At 47.1% G+C, this 19470-nt stretch overlaps 1 protein-coding gene across 2 annotated transcripts in view; it reads left to right on the forward strand.

Annotated features, from left to right (window-relative positions):
- The window catches only part of LOC115525502 (tubulin-specific chaperone cofactor E-like protein), a 145985-nt gene that overhangs the window by 118558 nt on the left and 7957 nt on the right, over window positions 1-19470 (forward strand). Inside the window, exons 20-25 of one of the 2 annotated variants that reach the window (XM_036064311.1) lie at window positions 5644-5843; window positions 9928-10311; window positions 12241-12527; window positions 14256-14536; window positions 17315-17425; window positions 18635-18837. In XM_036064311.1, coding sequence (XP_035920204.1) covers window positions 5644-5843; window positions 9928-10311; window positions 12241-12527; window positions 14256-14536; window positions 17315-17425; window positions 18635-18837 — 1466 coding nt within the window. Of the gene's footprint in view, window positions 1-5643; window positions 5844-9927; window positions 10312-12240; window positions 12528-14240; window positions 14537-17314; window positions 17426-18634; window positions 18838-19470 lie in introns of both variants that reach the window. The other variant, XM_030332722.1, reaches the window with a different exon arrangement.

Here is a 19470-nt window from a genome sequence, read left to right on the forward strand (position 1 = left end):
TTCTGGAGGAGGAAAGTGAAGCTCAGAGAAACGCAGGAACTTTCCCAAGGAAAGTGGCTGCAGGCAGTGGTCTTTCCTCTGGGCAATGCCGCCCCTCCAGCCCTGGGCAGACCAGGGGCCCCAGGGACTGGAGCCCCCCCTGGTGCTGCAGCAGGTGTACAGGAGGACCTCTGTACAGGATCAGGTCTGCGGGGGCCGCTGAGAATTAAGTGTGATGATGTCTTGTGATCCGTGTGCCACCCCCTGCTTGACACGTGGTGAACGCTCAGTCAAGCTGAGCGTCATTTTCATTTTCCCTTTTATTCAGAGTCCTGGGTCCAAAGTCTGGTAATGAAGGGTTCTCTCCCACATTTTTCTGCAGATCCAATAAATTCTTGTTGAATAAATTCTCCTACAACTGTCCCCACTGTTAATAGCAGAAGCTGTCACCGATGTACCAGGCACTGAACTAGGAGCTTTGTAAATTACGCCTCGTTTTATCTTAACGACTAGTTGATGAGGGAAATGCTATCTGCATTTTTACAGAGGAGGAAACAGAGGTTTAGAGAGCGGAGGTAACCTGCCCAGGTGACCCTGCTAGTTAGTGCCAGAACCGGGGCTCAAACCAGTCAGTCCAATCCCCCCGCCCTTGTCCACTGTATTCTACTACATTGCTTTTACGGGGGATCCATATATCCTGCCCACCTGGGACACAAAGGCTAAATAAATCAGTGCCCTGCCCACAACAAGAGTCACGTTCACGACCACAGTAGAAATCCGGGGGCAGAGACATCATCCCCCACAGCTCTCGGTACGTCGTTTGGGTGGAGACGATCCACATGAGGAACTTTTAAAGGTTGCTTTCAAGAATCAAATGTTTTATTAACCACCTACCCTGATCTCAGCACTGTTCTGGACCTCATGGAAGACTCAGAAGGACAAAATAGTTCAGAGTCTAGTCGGGAAAATAGGATCAGCATCCTTGGAACCACAGTAGACTAAATCAGTAGTGGATCTTCTCGGATATTAAAATGTATCGTAGAGCTTCGGTAACAAAACCAAGTTAACACTGGCACATGAACAGCCAGATCAACCAGTGGGAAGATGAGAAAATCCGGAAATAGGCCCGAACTCTAAAGAGAAATTAGCATTCAGCAAAACTGGCATTTCAAATTACTGGGTGGGGGGGGGGGATGTATTTATTCTTCAATAGACAGGAAAAGGACAAAGGACAAAATAGAAGAGGGGAAATAGCGAAAGCCTCCTTTCCCTCCTCACTCCAAAATAAGATCCAGACAGAACCAAGATCAGACATAAAAACGTAAGTTATAAACGTACTCGGAGAAGACAAAGGCGTTCTCGTTGTTGCTTTTGTTAGTCTTGCGGTAGAGAGGGCCTTCCTCAGCAAAACACTCAAAGCCGTAAGAAAACCCTGGTAGATTTGACAACTTTAACATTTTAAATTTCTCCATGGCAAGAGCATAATCAAATACAGGTCCAAAACGAAAAAAAGAGAGAGAAGAAGAAGAAGAAGCAATTTAAAAGACAAACGGTAAACATTTTGGAACACACGACAGACAAAAGTCTATTTTTAATTTTTTTTTTTTCAGATTTTATTTTTGATTGTGTTCATTGCCTCAGACTTTAAGGGCATTACGTACGTAGGCATAGTGACCTCAGGATATGTTACAACCTCTTGTCTCCCTCTTGGTTTTTAGTTATTTATTTTCACTTTCATTTCATTTTTTTATTTTTTAAAATTTACATCCAAATTAGTTAGCATATAGTGCAACAGTGATTTCAGGAGTAGATTCCTTACTGCCCTTAACCCATTTAGCCCATCCCCCCTCCCACACCCCCTCCAGCAACCCTCAGTTTGTTCTCCATATTTATGAGTCTCTTCTGTTTTGTCCCCCTCCCTGTTTTTATATTATTTTTGTTTCCCTTTCCTTATGTTCATCTGTTTTGTCTCTTAAAGTCCTCATATGAGTGAAGTCATAGGATTTTTGTCTCTCTCTGACTGACTAATTTCACTTCGCATAATACCCTCCAGTTCCATCCACGTAGTTGCAAATGGCAAGATTTCATTCTTTTGGATTGCCGAGTAATACTCCATTGTGTATATATCCCACATCTTCTTTATCCATTCATCCATCGATGGACATTTGGGCTCTTTCCATACTTTGGCTATTGTCGATAGTGCTGCTATAAACATGGGGGTGCACCTGTCCCTTTGAAACAGCACACCTGTATCCCGTGAAGAAATGCCTAGTAGTGCAATTGCTGGGTCATAGGGTAGTTCAATTTTTAGTTTTTTGAGGAACCTCATACTGTTTTCCAGAGTGGCTGCACCAGCTTGCATGCCCGTATTTTAATTTTTAAAAAGTTTTACAATTTAATAAGAAAAAAAGCTCAACAACACAAAATGTGCAGAAGACACGAAAAGGCAGTTCACAGAAGAAGACATACGAATGGATTATAAGCAAATGTAAGGTAATCAGCCTCATAAAGAATGCAAACTAAGTAAGGGCATAGTCATTTTTTTTCAAGTTTTTTACTGCTGTAGAATACACAGAACATAAAATTTACTATGCTAACCATTTTTAAGCATACAGGTCAATGGCATTAAGTACTCACATTGTTGTATTCACATTACTGTAAAACCACCACCACCATCCCTCTCCAGAACTCTTTTTATCTCGCAAAACTGAACCTTTATACCCATGAAACACTAACTCTCCAGTTCCCCACCCACCCCAGCCCCTGGCAACCAACTGTTCTGTTTTCTGTCACTATGAACTTGAAGAACTTGGATAGCTCCTGTAAGTGGAATCATACAGCATCTGCCTTCTTGTGGGCGGCTTCTTTCCCTTAGCATAACGTCCTCAGGATTCATTCATGTTGTGGTATACTGAGAGTTTCCTTCCTTTTCAAGGGTGAATAATATTCCATTGCGTGCATACACCACATTTTGCTTATCCATTAATCCAACCAGGGACTCTGGGATTACTTGCATGTTTTAGCTATTGTGAAAAATGCCGCTGTGAACATACGTGTATAAGGAGCTCTTGGAGAATCTTCTTTCAAAATTTGTGAGCATGTGTCTAGAAGTGGCATTGCTGGGTCATATGATAATTCTATTTTTAATTTTGTGAAGAACTGCCATATTGCTTCCCACGGCAGCTGTACCATTTTACATTCCTGCCAAATTGCACGTGTTATCTTTTCGCATCTTTGCCAACAATGGGTTTTCTGGGGTTTTTAAAATAGTAGTCATCCCTAATGGGTGTGAGATGGTAGGTATACCTTTCACTATAGTTTTAGTATTTATTTCCCTGGTGAATAGTGATGTTGAGCGTATATTGGCCATTCATATGTCATCCTCTTTGGAAAAATGTCTATTCAAGCCCTTCGTCCATTTTTGAATTGGGTTTTTGTTGTTGTTGTGTTGAGCTTTAAGAGTTCTCCACATATTCCTGTCAGTAATTCCATTTATACATGGGATGGAAATATGTATATCATATTTATATATGCCATTTAACCTTTGGTATTTCCAAGGATCAGAAGGCTTGGTGCTAAACAATCGGTGAGGCTGTGAGAAAATAAACCCCCTCATAGAGCCTCAGTAGCAGGGCAAATCGGCACAGGCTCTTTAGAGGGCAATTCGAATGCATCTATCAAAAATTTAAATGTACATACCCTTTAACCCAGTAATTCCGCTTCCAGGAATTTACTGTACAGATTCATTTACTCAGGAGGTCAAAGATAAATGTCCAAGGATGTTCACTGCAGCATCATCATAAATGGAAAATACACACCATGTAGCAGGGCAAAACCAATAATTCAAGGGTAATGGAAGGAAAGTCGCCATGAAAAAGCAATGAGCAGGAAAATATGGATACTATGCTCCCATTCGTGTGAAGACAGTGGAGATGGAATACATGCATGCACGTGCATGCACACACACACGCACACACATGTGTGTGTACATGCTTAGAAGATTTCTGGAAGATTCAGCTGCAATTTGTTACCAGAGGTTGCTTTTCTGTTGCACTTTTACATGTATGGCTTGCATTGTCTACCACATGTAGGTACTATCTTTTAAATTTAATGTTTTTATTTAAAAAAATTTTTTTAATATTTATTTTTGAGAGAGACAGAGCATGAGCGGGGGAGGGGCAGAGAGAGAGAAGGAGACACAGAATCTGAAGCAGGCTGCAGGCTCCGAGGCATCAGCACAGAGCCTGATGCGGGGCTCAAACCCACGAGCTGTGAGATCAAGACCTGAGCCGAAGTCGGACACTTAACCAACTGAGCCACCCAGGCGCCCCTAAATTTAATGTTTTTAAAACCACAGTAGATAGTGGTTTTGGACACATGAAGTATACATCTGTTAAAATCCATAGAACTGTGCACCAAAAAGTCTATTTTTACCATTTGATAATTTAAAATTTTTTTTTTGTTTTTTGTTTTTGTTTTTGTTTTTGAGAGAGAGGGAGAGAGAAAGGCAGAGAGAGAAAGAAAGAATCTTAAGCAGACTCCATGCTCAGCATGGAGCCCAGCGCGGGCCTCAATCCCACAATCCTGGGATCATGACGTGGGCCAAAATCAAGAGTCAGATGGTCAACCGACTGAGCCACCCAGGTGCCCCTTTACCGTTAGACAATTTAAAAAACAAAATATGCCCTAAAGATATACTGTATATGGTACAGAGAAGTTCTGACATAATAGTCCTTGTGCTTTTCATATGCATTGACTAAAATAATAGCCTCTACAAAACTTTTAAGCGAACCTATCTTGATTGATCGGCTAACATCGAACACGTACGTGCTCACCACTGTTCCAGGCACACAGACCCACATAATTCCTCCCACCCAGCCATGAAGTAGGTGCTGTAAGTACCTGCATTTTACAGGTAAGGAGCTGGGGCCCAGAGAGGCTATGTGACTGGCTCTGGTCTCCTACGGCTGGCTCCAGAGTCCCACTGGTCACCAGGACCCTGACTGTCTTCCATAAGAGCAGCCACATGCATTTGAAAACTGTAGAACATAGTTGACACACCCACGCATGTGCACACACTTGCCTCCTCAGAAATCCGGGGGGTCCGGGGAGGGCCACCGTTTACGCACTCCAGGCTTAGAAAAGATTCTGTGGAAGTTCTGGGGTGAAGGTGGGTTGCCATTGGCTTTACCGGTAAGAGGGGGCTCCACGGAAGGCTGGAAGAGTGGGGGGTTTGGGTAGGCCAAGAGGATGAGGAGGGCACGAATACGGGAGCCCAACATGAGCGAGGTCTAAAAGCAGGCATGAGTGCCAGGTGCCCCGGGAGGCCAGCAGGGGTGCCTGACTGAAGTCGAGGTGCACGATGGGAGGCGGGGTTAAGGTGGCAGGGTTACAGCGGCCCTCAAGGAGCCAGGCAGAGCAGGGGACAAAGATGTGAGGAAACCCCAGTAACCTCACCTGCCCTGCGGTCCATGACGGAAGGAAGCCGCGAGGAGTCAGAGGGAGGCTTTCCAGAAGCAGAGGGCGTTCACGGCGAGGAAAGGGTGGCAGGGCTCCCTCCGGGCCAGGCCTCCGCCTCCCTGAGGGCCTAACCGGCGGCCGGAAGGAAACTCTGAGTGCCGTCCCCGTGGGCGTGCGAGGCCTGACGCGCGTCTTCCGTTCCAGCCGTCACCTGCCCCCCCAACAGCCATTACGAGAGCTGCGTGAGCGTCTGCCAGCCGCGCTGCGCCGCCATCCGCCTCAAGAGCGACTGCAACCACTACTGCGTGGAGGGCTGCCAGTGCGACGCCGGCTACGTCCTCAACGGCAAGAGCTGCATCCTGCCCCACAGCTGCGGCTGCTACGCGGACGGCAAGTACTACGAGGTAGGTGGCCCCGCCCTGCGCGGGCCTGGGCCTCCGGGCCCGCTGTCGGACTGCCCTCCGACGCCCGGTTGCCCAGCGTCCCCACTTCATTATGAGGAGGGGGAGGCGAGGCGGGGCAGGGCAGAGAGGTCAAGGAGGGGTCAGGCGAGGCTCTCGCTCGCTGAGAACCTGATGAGGAAACGCCCATCTGGGCCTCACCCCCCTTCCGGCCTCCGGCCTTGGCATCGGCAAGGCCTCCCGCGCTGCTCACCCACGCCCTTCGCTAGCCTGGGCGTCTCTCTCCCCACCTTGCCTGTCGTTAGGCTCTTCTGATTGCCTCTCCTGTAAATCTCGGTTTGAGAGCTTCTGACGCGGCTATGGTTTGGAAATATGGTGGCTATGAATCTGACATTTGTAGCTGTCTTGGCTAAGGACATTTTTAACTGGAAAATATGGCGCTCGAGGCCAAGAGGAACGGCCTTCCTTCTCCGGGCTCTGGAAGCTCCATGAAAGCGCCTGAAGGCTACCATCTCCTCGTGTGCCATTCGTCACTCGGTGCCATCTCCAGAGAGTTCTGTCTGGACTGCTTAATGCTCTGCCCCCCACGTGCTGCCCTCTGCGCCCCTCTCCGTGGGGGCTTCCGCATAGAGCCGATGAACATGCCCTTTGTAGAGGCCGCTCAGTAAAACATTATACGATAGATCACTGAATCGCTTTCTTTTTGTGCTTTCCAATCCTTCTTTATGTGCCACGATACAAAGCTAGAAAAGGCCCTTCCTGGGGAAAGTATTTGGTCTGTGGTTCCGCCTCAAGCCCAGTCTCTTTAAACGACATGAACATCTTGTATTGGTGAGTTGACAGGGAACAAGTGCAAGTATCGAGTATCTGCTATTTGGAGATCATTGTTATGGAGGTGCTGCTGGGGATGAGAAAGCATGTTCCCTGCCTTACGGATCTTACAAGTCTTTTAAGGAGAGAAAAACATGCACTTTAAAAAAAAAGAGGCGCTTGGGTGGGTCAGTCATTTAAGCATCTGACTTGATTTCAGGTCAGGTCATGAAGGGTCGTGGGATCAAGCCCTTCGTCACGCTCCACACTGAGCGTGGAACCTGCTTAAGATTCTCTCTCCCCCCTCTGCTGCTCTCCCCCACATGCTCTGTCTCTCTTTCTAAGAATAAAATACATTTTTTTTAGGGGCACCTGGGTGGCTCAGTCGGTTAAGCATCTGACTTCAGCTCAGGTCACGATCTCATAATCCATGAGTCGGAGCCCGCTTCGGATTCTGTGTCTCCCTCTCTCTCTGACCCTCCCCCGCTCGTGCTCTGTCTCTCAAAAATGAATAAACATTAAAAAAATAATTAAAAGAGAAAAAGAACACGAGAACAGTTACAGAATAACTATCAACAAGTGAAAAATAATACCCTACAGAACTAATCAATTTTAAATGAAAAAGAATCGCAGCATTAGAAAAAAATCTAATTGAAATGTCTGGACTGGAAATAAATTAGGCAAAAAACAAAGAAAGTCTCCCTTTTTGTAAAAATGCATTGGCTTGTTCGAGAACAGCCAAGCTGATTTTATTTTGAGGGTCAATAAAAGAGAATGAATGCAGAAGTTACTTCAGTTCCGCGTTGGGTGGGAGGTCTGCTTCACTGTTCTAGTCGGAAGACAGAAGTGGAGTAGAGGATTAGAACGAATCCAAGAAGACTTCTCGGGGGAGGTGGGTTTAGAAACACCAATTATTTGAGAGGAAAAGGCAGAACACATGAGACAAAAGTAACAGAACATTCATTTTCCTGACAGTCTCAGAGGAGAGATAACCAGGCTCAAAGGTGAAAAAGCACCCTTACAGTCTCTGCTCCCGGATCCAGAGACTTACTGAAATGTTTCCATCCACGAGGGGCATCAGGTGCTCCTCAGCAGGGATCCTGAGGGTCTGTGGCACTATGGAACGGGACCTGGGTTTGAGCCTCGGTGAGCCACCCCTGAGAAAATGCATCATTTCCCTGAGCATCAGGAGCCCTATCTATGAAACGTGGCTAATAACACCAGCTCACTAGCTTGTTGTATAAACCATCTACACCACACGCCTCGCCTAGTGTTTGGCACCTAGTAGTTCAGTAATTGGTAGCTGCTATTGTTTTTGTTGTTTTTATTCCCTCGAGTAGCATTTTGTAAATAAAAAAATCCAGGCGTGTTAATGAAATGATGCATATAAAAGCCCTTGGAACTCTCAGGAAAGGCAGGTACGGCTCTCAGCAGCTATTAGTACCATAAACATTATTATCTGATTTTCATCAGACAGTCAGTGGGTTTTGACAACTGCTTATATCTGGGAAGCAGCAAACTCACCGAACAAATAACCCACATCTATTTGCCACAATTCAGACAAGCTCGGGGGCTTGTTTATACAACAAATTTCTTTGGAAATAAAGGGATAACACATCTAGCCATTAGCATGTAGAGTAATCACCCAGCTGTCATTGCCAGGTCTAATTAAGGTAAAGAAAGCCGCTCGGGGCCCAGTGACTTCACTGTGAAGCTAGTTTCGTGATCAAGTTCTCCTGTGGGATGAGTTATTTACCCTTTATCATATCCACAGATGCCAGGTTATTTTTCTCTTTCCACCCATGTAATGTCTGACTTCTTATCAGAGAGAGGCCAGAACATCCACTCAATTATTCTGCAAATCTGATAAGAGGAATGAAGCCAATTTGCAAGGCTGCTGGCACCCAGAATATTTTACAGGTCTGGGAGGAGGAAAGAGTTGGTTTCGGGAACGGCTTCACTTTGAGAACGAAAGAACCGGCAATGGCATCTTGAAGTGCACCGCACTGAGGAAGCTTGTCCTGCAAGATCTTGTTCTCCGTTTGCCTTTGAATCTGAGTCATATCTGCATGGGACAGCCGGGATTTTGATAAGTCTATAGATAAAGCGGAAAGCGGTGACCAGACGGGAGCAGAGGCCTTCCTGTGCCATTAAAACAGCGTTTCCGGATAGCACTGTTCTGTTCTGGTAAATTGAATCAGTGCTTCCATCTGGATGACACAGTCTGCTTGTTGAGACTACGCCCCACCTGGACAATCATGACCAAATTTCCAACCGAACTCCTTGGAGTTCTCAATCTAGAACAAGTGCATGTTCAAGAGCACAGGCTCCGAGTGGAATTGTGTCTACAGATTATTGCTTGTTTGGGGAAAAATAGGAAAGAATAGCCACCACCATTGAGGATGTACTTTGTTAGAGGTATTTTCTATAACTATATAATTTCTCACCTTCTCAAAAGAGAATGAGTGACTCTTTTCCAGGAATAACAGCGGCTACTATTTATTAACAGTGCCTCCTCTATGCCAGGAAACGTGCTTTACACGTCTTATTTAATTTAATCTTCACAGCTGCCCTGCAAGACTTTATTATCTCCAATTTAAAGCCGAGCAAAGGGACCCTCTGGGAGGTTGGTAATGCTCCTCAGGGTGGCCCCTGTAGGGTGGCAGGGCTGGGATGGAAACCAGAAACCTCTGTCCTCTACACCTCTCACTTCGGGGGCACGTAGGAATGGAGGTAGTTGCAAACAGAAATAATTTAGAAGTAGGTAGGTATCAGGAAAAAGTTTGGAGTGGTGACTTCAGCGAAATATTGAAATGATTCATCCTAGGAATTGGTTATAACTTTCTTGTAACCTATTTAAGATATGAAAGGCCGGTTTTATCATTCTTGAGCAAATTTTTAAATTTCATCCTCAAAGTGGAGCCGGTACTTGCCGGGATAATTTTCTACCAAATATCCTTCCTCTTCACTTACTTGCTTTAACAGCTGCACACTCCCAGGTTGGCTGTGATTAACACTACAATCCAGCCGTAAAGATTCCCGAGTTCTTGATCGAAACCAATAAAGACCCGATTGCATATTGTCTGGCATCTGAGTTCCGTGGAACTGATGTCGTATTTGCACGGCAACAGCCCGCCGCCTGCTCCCTCCTGGGAATGCCAGCCCCGTTAGAGGTAGGCTAGCCCCGCCCGGAAAAAGGGTCCGGACGGAGAGGCCTTGGGGGTCCCCAGCCCCCTGCCCACGGCCGGGATTAACGCCCGCGGCTCCTCTCTTCCAGCCCAAGCAGCTGTTCTGGAACAGCGACTGCACGCGGCGCTGCCGCTGCTTCCGGCGCAACCTGATCCAGTGCGACCCGCGCCAGTGCAAGTCGGACGAGGAGTGCGCACTGCGCAACGGCGTGCGCGGCTGCTTCAGCACCAAGACGTCCTACTGCCTGGCGGCCGGAGGCGGCGTCTTCCGCACCTTCGACGGCGCCTTCCTGCGCTTCCCCGCCAACTGCGCCTTCGTGCTCTCCACCATCTGCCAGAAGCTGCCCGACATCTCCTTCCAGCTCATCATCAACTTCGACAAGTGGTCGGCGCCCAACCTCACCATCATCTCGCCCGTCTACTTCTACATCAACGAAGAGCAGATTCTCATCAACGACCGGAACACCGTCAAGGTGACGAGGCTGACGTTGATTCTTGAGAAACGTGCCCCGGAACAAGGCCGTGGCTAAGGGACCTGCAGGTTTTCCCAGATAACCAAGTTTGGGGATGATGGGTTGTTGCCCCCTAGGTGCCAAACACAGATGGCCAGATTTTAAGGAATGAAAGTAGAAAGATTCTGCAGGCATTAAGAACGGGCCTGGTGTAGCCCTTTGCTCACCATTCCGAGGGCCTCGCAGAAAATGTACAAGGTCTCAGGGCAGTAATGACAGCGTGGGTGCTAATAGAGGCTCAGGTGATAAAATGGTAGATAAGTCTGCTCTTACTCTGGATTAATTTCCCAAAAAAGCATCTTGTTTGTTTTCGAGAGCCTTTAAAAGTGTTCTTGGCTCTGATCAACTGTACCAAGACAAGCTCTTTCAACTCTGCTATCCTTTCTATAAGACTGGAGAAGGCGAGCATTTTCCTGTAAAAATACCTGTCGCACTAGAAACCTGATGGACCATCCCCCTCTATCAGCGGGCTCCATGATGACAAAGCAAAGTGAAAGAAAACGGGAGGCTGGGTGTGGTGGGTTTCTCTTAGCCTGGCTGGCTGGTTTCGAGTGAATCTTAGGCTTGCATATAAACAAAGCACCCACCCCCATAACTGATATGGCTCCTGGGCTTGGATTCCTCCTGCCCCTTCCATTTCAGAAATAATCTACTCTGATGAACGATTGACAGCGACCCCCAGTCTCTCAGCTAAACCAGGCTGGTTACCAGCAGGCAGACCTGAAAGATGGAACCAGTCCCCAGTGCTGTGATTCCAGCTAGAGAGGGGCAGGTGGAAAGCCAGGACGTGCACATTAACATTTTTCAGAATCGGGTGTTGTTGTACGTATTCTGCTTTCTGCCGTTGGCTCTGGTAATCGTGCATTGAGTGTATCTTTAGTTGAAGAGTCATCAAATAGCTTGGTGTCCAGCATTAGGCAAAAGACGGCCGGTATTTTGCGAGCTTAAAAGGAAGAGTCTGGATTTTAATAGTGGGTTTTAACTTCAGTGAAAGCTGCTACTGTTTTTGACACTCCAATTCCTCTTGCAAATTGGCCCACGTAGACACAACTGCATTGCTCCGGAATACGGGAGCTAGAAAGTAAAAGTGACCACCTGAGAGAGCAAAGCTGACATTATTGCTGAATAAAATACTCCAAGCTGGCCAGAATAGTAAAGAATCATATTTTTGAAACTTTTTTTTTTTTAAAAAAACGAAAGGTACTAATAACCTGGGGGGAAAAAAAAACTCGATTGATTTTGTAAGTACAGGAAAAGCATATTATGTTCTGTCCTAAGGGCCAAGAAAAGAAACTGTTAGAAAGTAGGAAAATGATGAATGCAGAAAATATCTTGCCTCTAGGACCTTTGGGGAGGGAGGGAGACCTCCAGTCTGGACATTATAAGCAAGAAAATAATAAACATGGCAGTGATCCCCAAATTCATTTTTAACCATTTTAGACACCCCTTAGCACAGGATTGGGATTTCATTTCAGTAATTGGTTTATGCTGGGGAAAGTTTTATACAAAATCCAGCCATTTGTAGAGAACTATACCCTTCTAATGTTTTTTCATCTTTCTGCCTCTGTATTTTGCTTCTTCGGGGGGAACTGTGGACAGTAAGATAAGCAAATGCACTTAACACTCTAGGGCAGTGGTCAGCAAACTACAGAATTCGACCAAATCCACTTGCTGCCTGTTGTTGTTTTTTTAAATAAAGCGTTACTGGAACATAGCCTCCTTCATTTAATTATATATCATCTGCGGCTGTTTTCATGCCATGAGGGCAGAGTTGAGAAGCAGTAGAAATCATATAGCCCACAAAGCCTAAAACGTTTGCAGTGGCCCTTTCTAGTAACAGTTTGCCAACCCCTGCTGTAAAGGTAATTTCTTTCTTTTTCCCCCCAATAGGTGAATGGCACACAAGTGAATGTTCCATTTGTAACTGGACTGGCAACCAAAATCTACAGCAGCGAGGGGTTCCTGGTGATTGACACCAGCCCCGACATCCAGATCTACTACAATGGTTTCAATGTCATAAAAATCAGCATCAGCGACAGGCTGCAGAACAAAGTATGTGGCCTCTGTGGCAACTTCAACGGGGACTTAACCGACGATTATGTGACCTTGAGGGGGAAGCCAGTGGTGAGCAGCGTGGTGCTGGCCCAGAGCTGGAAAACCAATGGCATGCAGAAGAGGTGAGAGTTCTAGTTGCTAGGCTCAGTGGCCCAAATCCTCCCGCACCCGTGACAGGTATTGATGAGGAATGCACTTTCCATAGCATCACCACTCCCCTCCTACAAAGGGTTGAGCCCCAGGTCTTTGGAGTTTCCAGAAGACGAATAGGTACATCAGAGGCCTCGGTCATTTCTTGAACAGCAGAGGAAGGAATTGGGCTTGGATGATCTGATTCTGAATTGGCATGGCATCCATCCCCTGGCCAAAGAGAAGAGAGTGCCCAGGATTAGAACACTGAGGCCTTGGCCAGCGCCCACCTGCTGGGAATTGGGAGAAGAAGGGCCACCTACCCCTTGCTCCCCAGGGCTGGGCCTAATTGTGTACCTGTGATTCTCACCAGAAGGCTGGGTTGAGGTAGTGCAGGTAGAGGTTGGTGGAGATCAGGAAAGCCTTTTTAAAAACAGAAGTCGCCAAGGTTCTTATGAGACGCCTCTCTTGCCAGCTGAGACAGAATGGACTAACCAAGCTATTCCAAAGGTGCGTAATTCAGGTCACCTCTGAGCTGCTGCGTCATGTTAATACATTGCTGGATCTATAGATATGCTTCTTTTTCATGGCATTTCTTTCCTTGTATAATGGCTCAATGTCTTATACATCAACCTACCGAACATCAGCTAAATACCAAGATGGGGAAATGATGCAGATGTAAACTCGATACTACCTCATAAATAAGACTATCCTGAATTATGGGACCAGGAGCTGGAAGAAAACCTCAGGGATACCTAGTCCAATCTCCTCCTTTTCTAGGCGAAATGGAAGCCAGAGCAGAATAAGTTATGTGAGGGGCCCTGTAAGTGGCGAAGTCCAGAATCTCCTCCTGAGGAACTATGATTCTGTTTGAGTTCCTCCCTCCCTCCTCCCCTTCCTTCCTTTTCTTCCTTCCTCCCTCCCTCCCTTCCTTCCTTCGTCTTCTTCCTTTGTAAACTATTTCAGCTGGACACCAATTTTCTTGTGAAGGTTTGCTTGTGGTCTCTGCTAGCTATACTGGAAGTGGTCTCTAAGGCTTCTAGACAACTGTTCTACCAACTATCATTATTATTATTGATTAATAATAATGGTAACTCTCATTCTTATTATAGTTGTAAGTGGTTATTTTATCAATGCCTGTTCACAGTTATTGTATCAGTTGTATCAAAGGTGAACAGTTATATGAGTGTCTGCCTTTCGACTGACACTCTGGCTCACCCACCCACTACTTTAGTTTACTCTCACTTCTGCCAGTGATACCAACAGGAGAAACTACTGGGGCACCCGGGTGGCTCAGTCGGTTAAGCATCCGACTTCGGTTCAGATCATTCTCTCGCAGTCCGTGAGTTCGAGCCTCACGTCGGGCTCTGTGCTGACAGCTCAGAGCCTGGAATCTGCTTCAGATTCTGTGTCTCCCTCTCTCTCTGCCCCTCTCCCATTCGTAATCTGTTTCTCTCTCTCTCTCAAAAAAAAAAAAAAAAAAAAAACAAAAAAAAAAAACCAAAACAGTAGAAACTACTGTGTCGTTTTCTGGGCTGGAGAGACTGAGACCAGTCCTACCTGACTTATGTGAGATTACATAGCCAATTAGCATTGGAATCCGTGCGCTTGCCTCACTTCTGGGTTAGCAGAAGAGGTAACAGATGGGGTCTTCCCTTCCGCCGGGGATCTCGGGCGGTGGTTTTGGCATCACATTATCTGACCAGACTTGTCGCCCCCAGCTGTAATGAGCTGCAGTTCTCGCAGTATGCAGCCATGTGTGACAACGTGCACATCCAGATGATGCAGGGCGACGGCTACTGCCTGAAGCTCACGGACATGAAGGGCTTCTTCCAGCCATGCTACGGGCTCCTCGACCCCCTCCCCTTCTACGAGTCCTGCTACCTTGACGGCTGCTACAACCACAAGAAGTTCCAGCTGTGTGGCTCCCTGGCCGCCTACGGGGAGTCCTGTCGCTCCTTCGGGATCCTCAGCACTGAGTGGATTGAGAAGGAGAATTGCTGTAAGAGAATTATTTTATTCCTGCGGATTCTTTTCCGAGTTAAAAGCACAGCTTTGCTGGCCGACACCGCCGGCCCCGCCTTTAGCCACAGGCCCGCCCCCAGGGTCGAGGAGTGGAGAGCTACTGCAGAGATTGTATGGGGGGCATTTCGGGGGAGCCTCATTCGCCTGCGGTTCCTGTCCAGCTCTGGAATTTGGGACACCGGCTTGGGCAGATGAGGTTCTCTGGGTTGGAGGAGTACCAGTTTAGTGACTTAAGAGGTACAGGGACACAGTATGGCATCTTGATTGATGTCAGACTTCAAATTCAGCTCTTCCCCGGCTCCTTTACCATGGGTCAGAGCCTAGCTCAGAAAGGGAAGGCTTGTGGCAAGCGGTGAGCTGAGTTGGGATCGAGCTGACTGTGCCTGGCTTGAAAGGAGGCTGCGGTTGGATTTATGCAAGGATTGTACGTATGTTAAATTAGGTGATAAAAAAAAGATCTATAAAATTGTTTTAATGTTTATTTTTGAGAGGGAGTATATGCAGGAGGGGAAGAGAGAGAGAAGGAGACAGAGGATCCCAAGCCCTATGTGGGGCTCGAATCCACGAGCCATGAGATCATGACCTAAAACCGAAGTCGGACACTTCACCGACTGAGCCACCCGGGTGCCCCAAAACGAAGATTCTATAGATTCTTGTGTTTTTTCTGTAGTAAGAAAACTATTTTGAGATTTACGCCCATTATACTGTCTGTCCATCTTCTTACTATGTGAATCAAATAGATGGAGCAAATCTGCATATAAATACCTATAAATGTGTCATATACGTGTATGTGTCCATATACATAAATGGCCACCTGTCCCATTAATGCAGGACGATATTGTGGCCAACAGGATGTGTGCATGTTCCTTGACACGCACCATTAACCCGGTACCACCGTGAAAACGGGCACATTGCAAGACTGCGCTGCGCGCATTTCAGTAAATTTGCAGATGACGCCCGACCCAGTGTAGGGATGCGCTTAATTCAGAACCTAAGCACAGTGAGGTAGATTCAAATATGTATCCAGTGACTTGAGAAACTCTTAACAGGCAAACTACTAGTCTCTGTTGGAAACCAACATAAGTTGTTTTTGATGACTTTAATATTTTGCCCTGTTGTGTTAATAAGCAACACTTTAAATGAAATGAACTGTTTTAAAACTTTAAAAACTTCCCTCTGTGTAAGGGAGTGTCTTATTTGCCAGCTGGTGTAAGTGTCTTATTTGCCACCGTATTTGTAGGCTATCACCTCCACACTTTCCATTATTCTCTGGGGTTGTTTTCAAGTTGTGTTAATCACCCATAACATTTGTTGACCGGCTGCTGTGGGCTTAGCCCTGTCTAGGTCCACGCACTCATCACATAAAGGGATCTTTATAAAAGGAAGCCATTAAAAAAGAAATGTATTTAAGTTATGCTGATGGTTCCCCTTTAGTCATGCTTCTGGGGATTAAGACAGGGTGATACTAAGCCATTAGCAGAGGTGAACGTCAGCTGGGTCAGGGGAGGCATCTGAGACACACGGGGGCTTTGCTTTGATTTTAAATTCTTGAAGCTAACTTGGCTCACGCTGGGATTGAACAGGTGTTTCTTTAAGTACTCACCATTCTGTGCCATGATGAATAGGAGGATTTCTATATCTGACAGGGGGAGAGCTTCTTTAAATAAAGAAATGAGCGTCCAAAAGAAGATGCTCTCAATTAGTGTTTCTCAAACTGAGGAGTTGACGGTCTTACAGGTGGTCTGTGGACTCATCTGCTATGGAAATAATTATTTACAATATGATGATGATGGCACTCCACATACGTTTGTTTTTTCCTTACAGTTTTACTGTTGTTGGCAAAATAGTAGAATTAATCTAAGTCATTGCTGGCGAGTTGTATGTAGGTTTCGGTTTGTCTATTTTTATAAAATTAAGTACATAGACATTTATGGGAAAAGGAGAACGTGAATCAGAACAGACCAGGAAGTCCTATCTGAAGGACCTCTCTGGGATTTTACTGGCCCTAAAATTTTCGTTCTTTTTTTTTTAATGTTTATTTATATTTGACAGAGAGAGAGAGAGAGAGAGAGAGAGAATGAGCGGGGGAGGGGCAGAGAGAGAGGGAGACAGAATCCGAAGCAGGCTCCAGGCTCCCAGCCATCGGCACGGAGCCCGACGCAGGGCTCGAACCCACAGACCGCGAGATCATGACCTGAGCCGAAGTCGGACGCTCAACCGACTGAGCCACCCAGGCACCCCTAAAATTTTCATTCCTGACAGATATTTATTGAACACTCAACTGTGAGGCGTCTGGGTGCGGGGAATATGGAGATAAATGATTGGACCCTACTCTGTATAAGTACAAAGAGACAAATGCGTGTAATGGTAGAACAGTGTGGTGAGAACATTAATCGTGCTGTATCTTGGCAGTTCTCAGTGTCTCTGCCCTCCATCCTCGCCGCTTACCTTCCAGTGTGCGGACCTTGGGCAAGTTTCAGCTGTGAAACGAGGGCTACTCAGGTCGCAGAGCATGTGTGAGGGTTGGAGGAGATAATGCAACCAAAGCGTGAAACCCAGTGCCGAGCCCAGAGCAGGGGCCCCGCCGCTAGCTGTTGTCATAGTTTTCTGGAAGGTGGCTCTGTCTGTTGATTCCCAGCTGCCCTCTGACCACCACCAATTCCCTGACAATGGCAAGTCCAGAGTATAGCCACATGCTAGCAAGCGTGGGTGTGAAAATCAAGTCGTGCGTGTTTCTGTTTGTTTTCCTTTTTAGCAGGAGTGGTTGAAGATCCCTGTGTGGGGGCAGACTGTCCCAACCGGACCTGTGAGCTGGAAAATGGAGGAGAGCTGTGTGGCTGCATCGAGCCGCCACCCTATGGAAACAGTGAGTGACACCTGCCCCCTCCCCGTGCGGACACACCCCCACGGGGGAGGCCTGGTGGCTGCACCGCAGGGCAGCTGGGGTGGAGCCCACGCGTCCCGTGCTAGCTAGAGACCCACATAGCAGAGGTTTCACGAGGAGCATCGATCGAAGCAGGATGAGGAAGCCATCTGACATCTTCAAAGCAGGCTAATGTTCATCTCCTCATAGTGACATCCTTTTCTTCGATAAATGATAACGCCTAGATGTGTACATGAATAGAATCAGCCACTTCCACCTGTGGCCGTGTTCAACATCACAGAGATCCGAATTGATCCTCTAGACTCGCGGGAAAGTAGTGTAGTTTGGCGAAAACATGTGAGCCTCAGAGCAAGAGCGCCAGGGGCCCTAAAGGCAGATTAATTGGTTCTGAAGACACAAGGGCAGTCTCTGATGCCGACAGTACATAACCAGCACCCCAGGCCCTGCTCGGAGCCGCAGCCCCCCGGAAGGTAGGAAAGGCCTTGTCCCCGCCGGGCGCACCCGTGAGGTCGGCCTGAAGGGGGGCTGCGTTGCACCGCCGCCTCCCCGCCCCGGCCCGAACCGGGTCATTCGGGAGGCACGCGCTGACCGTAACATCGGTCATTGACCGGAAGACTCCCTCGGAGGGTGCCGTTCAAGGGCTTCACCCGAGCAGATCAAACGTGTCCCTGTGTTTCTATAGTGCTCATTAGCCCGTGTTTATGTACTCGGAGAAAATGTCAGTTGGTGCATTATCGTGTCAGAAAGCAAGAGCTCCTGACACTCGTCTGGGAACCCGCGGGGGGCCTCGGGGTGGGCTGCCCAGGGCTGCTCCCACCTGGGGGTGCGCCTGTTAACCGGGCTCCACAGTGAGCTCCCCAGGGAAAGTAGCTCCCACCAGAGTGGGGCGGAGCCCTGGGTCTGGGAAGAAAAGACAAAACACAATCTGTTAGCGTTTCCATCTTAAAAAAAATAAAAATAAAATAAAATAAAATAAAATAAAATAAAATAAAAGCTTAACAACGCCCCGGTTTTTGCCTTGAATGCATGCAAACGTGCATTTGGTTGGATCAAAGCTTAATTAGAAGTGCCCCAGCGTTTGCGTGAGGATATTAGCCTCTTCTAAAGCAAACGGTGATGGGACGCCTCGCCCCCACCCTGCAGCACCACCGGCCCCCACTGACTGGCCTTTCGTGATAACTGTCCCCACAGACTCACATGACATTATTGATGCAGAGGTAACCTGCAAGGCGGCCCAGATGGAAGTGTCCATATCTAAGTGCAAACTCTTCCAGCTCGGCTTTGAGAGGGAGGGTGTGAGGATCAATGACAGACGGTGCTCCCACATCGAGGGGGAAGACTTTATCTCCTTTCAGATCAACAACACCAAAGGGAACTGTGGCAACATCGTACAGGTGAGAAACCCGGGGCCGGAAAGAACATCGGGCCGAGGTGGGGACAGCTCTGGGTGTTTTGCACGTGGGTTGTCCTCAAAGCCAACCTCCTGGGGGGTCTGCTTAGAAAGATCCTCCCCGGAAAACAGCACAAGGCATATGTGAAATGAAAGACATCAAGGAGAATAGGGGCACCCGGGTGGCTCTGTCAGTCAAGCACCGATTCTTGGTTTCAGCTCAAGCTGTGATCTTGTGGTTTGTGAGTTCGAGCCCCACGTCGGGGTCTGCGCTCACAGTAGGGAGCCTGCTTGAGAGTCAGTCTCTCTCTCTCTCTCTCTCAAAATAAATAAACATTAAAAAATTGAAAAAAAAAGACATCAAGGAGAATAATTGGTGCTAAGTAGTTTGTTGAATTGAAAGATCATGATAAGTGACAGACTCCTGTCCTTGATTTACACTATCTGCTGTTGTCCTTTGCCTAGCACATTGACAAATTTTTGTTACCTTGCTCCTGCTTCTCTTGTTCTTCTGGGTAAATACAGCTGGGTTCAGCTGTTTTGCGGGGTAAGGGTGTCCCAGACATCATTTAACAATTGGCTGCACACTCTCAACAATAGCCAAATTATGGAAAGAGCCTAAATGTCCATCAACTGA

This window comes from Lynx canadensis, chromosome D1, assembly GCF_007474595.2.
Source record: "Lynx canadensis isolate LIC74 chromosome D1, mLynCan4.pri.v2, whole genome shotgun sequence".
Taxonomy (NCBI): domain Eukaryota; kingdom Metazoa; phylum Chordata; class Mammalia; order Carnivora; family Felidae; genus Lynx; species Lynx canadensis.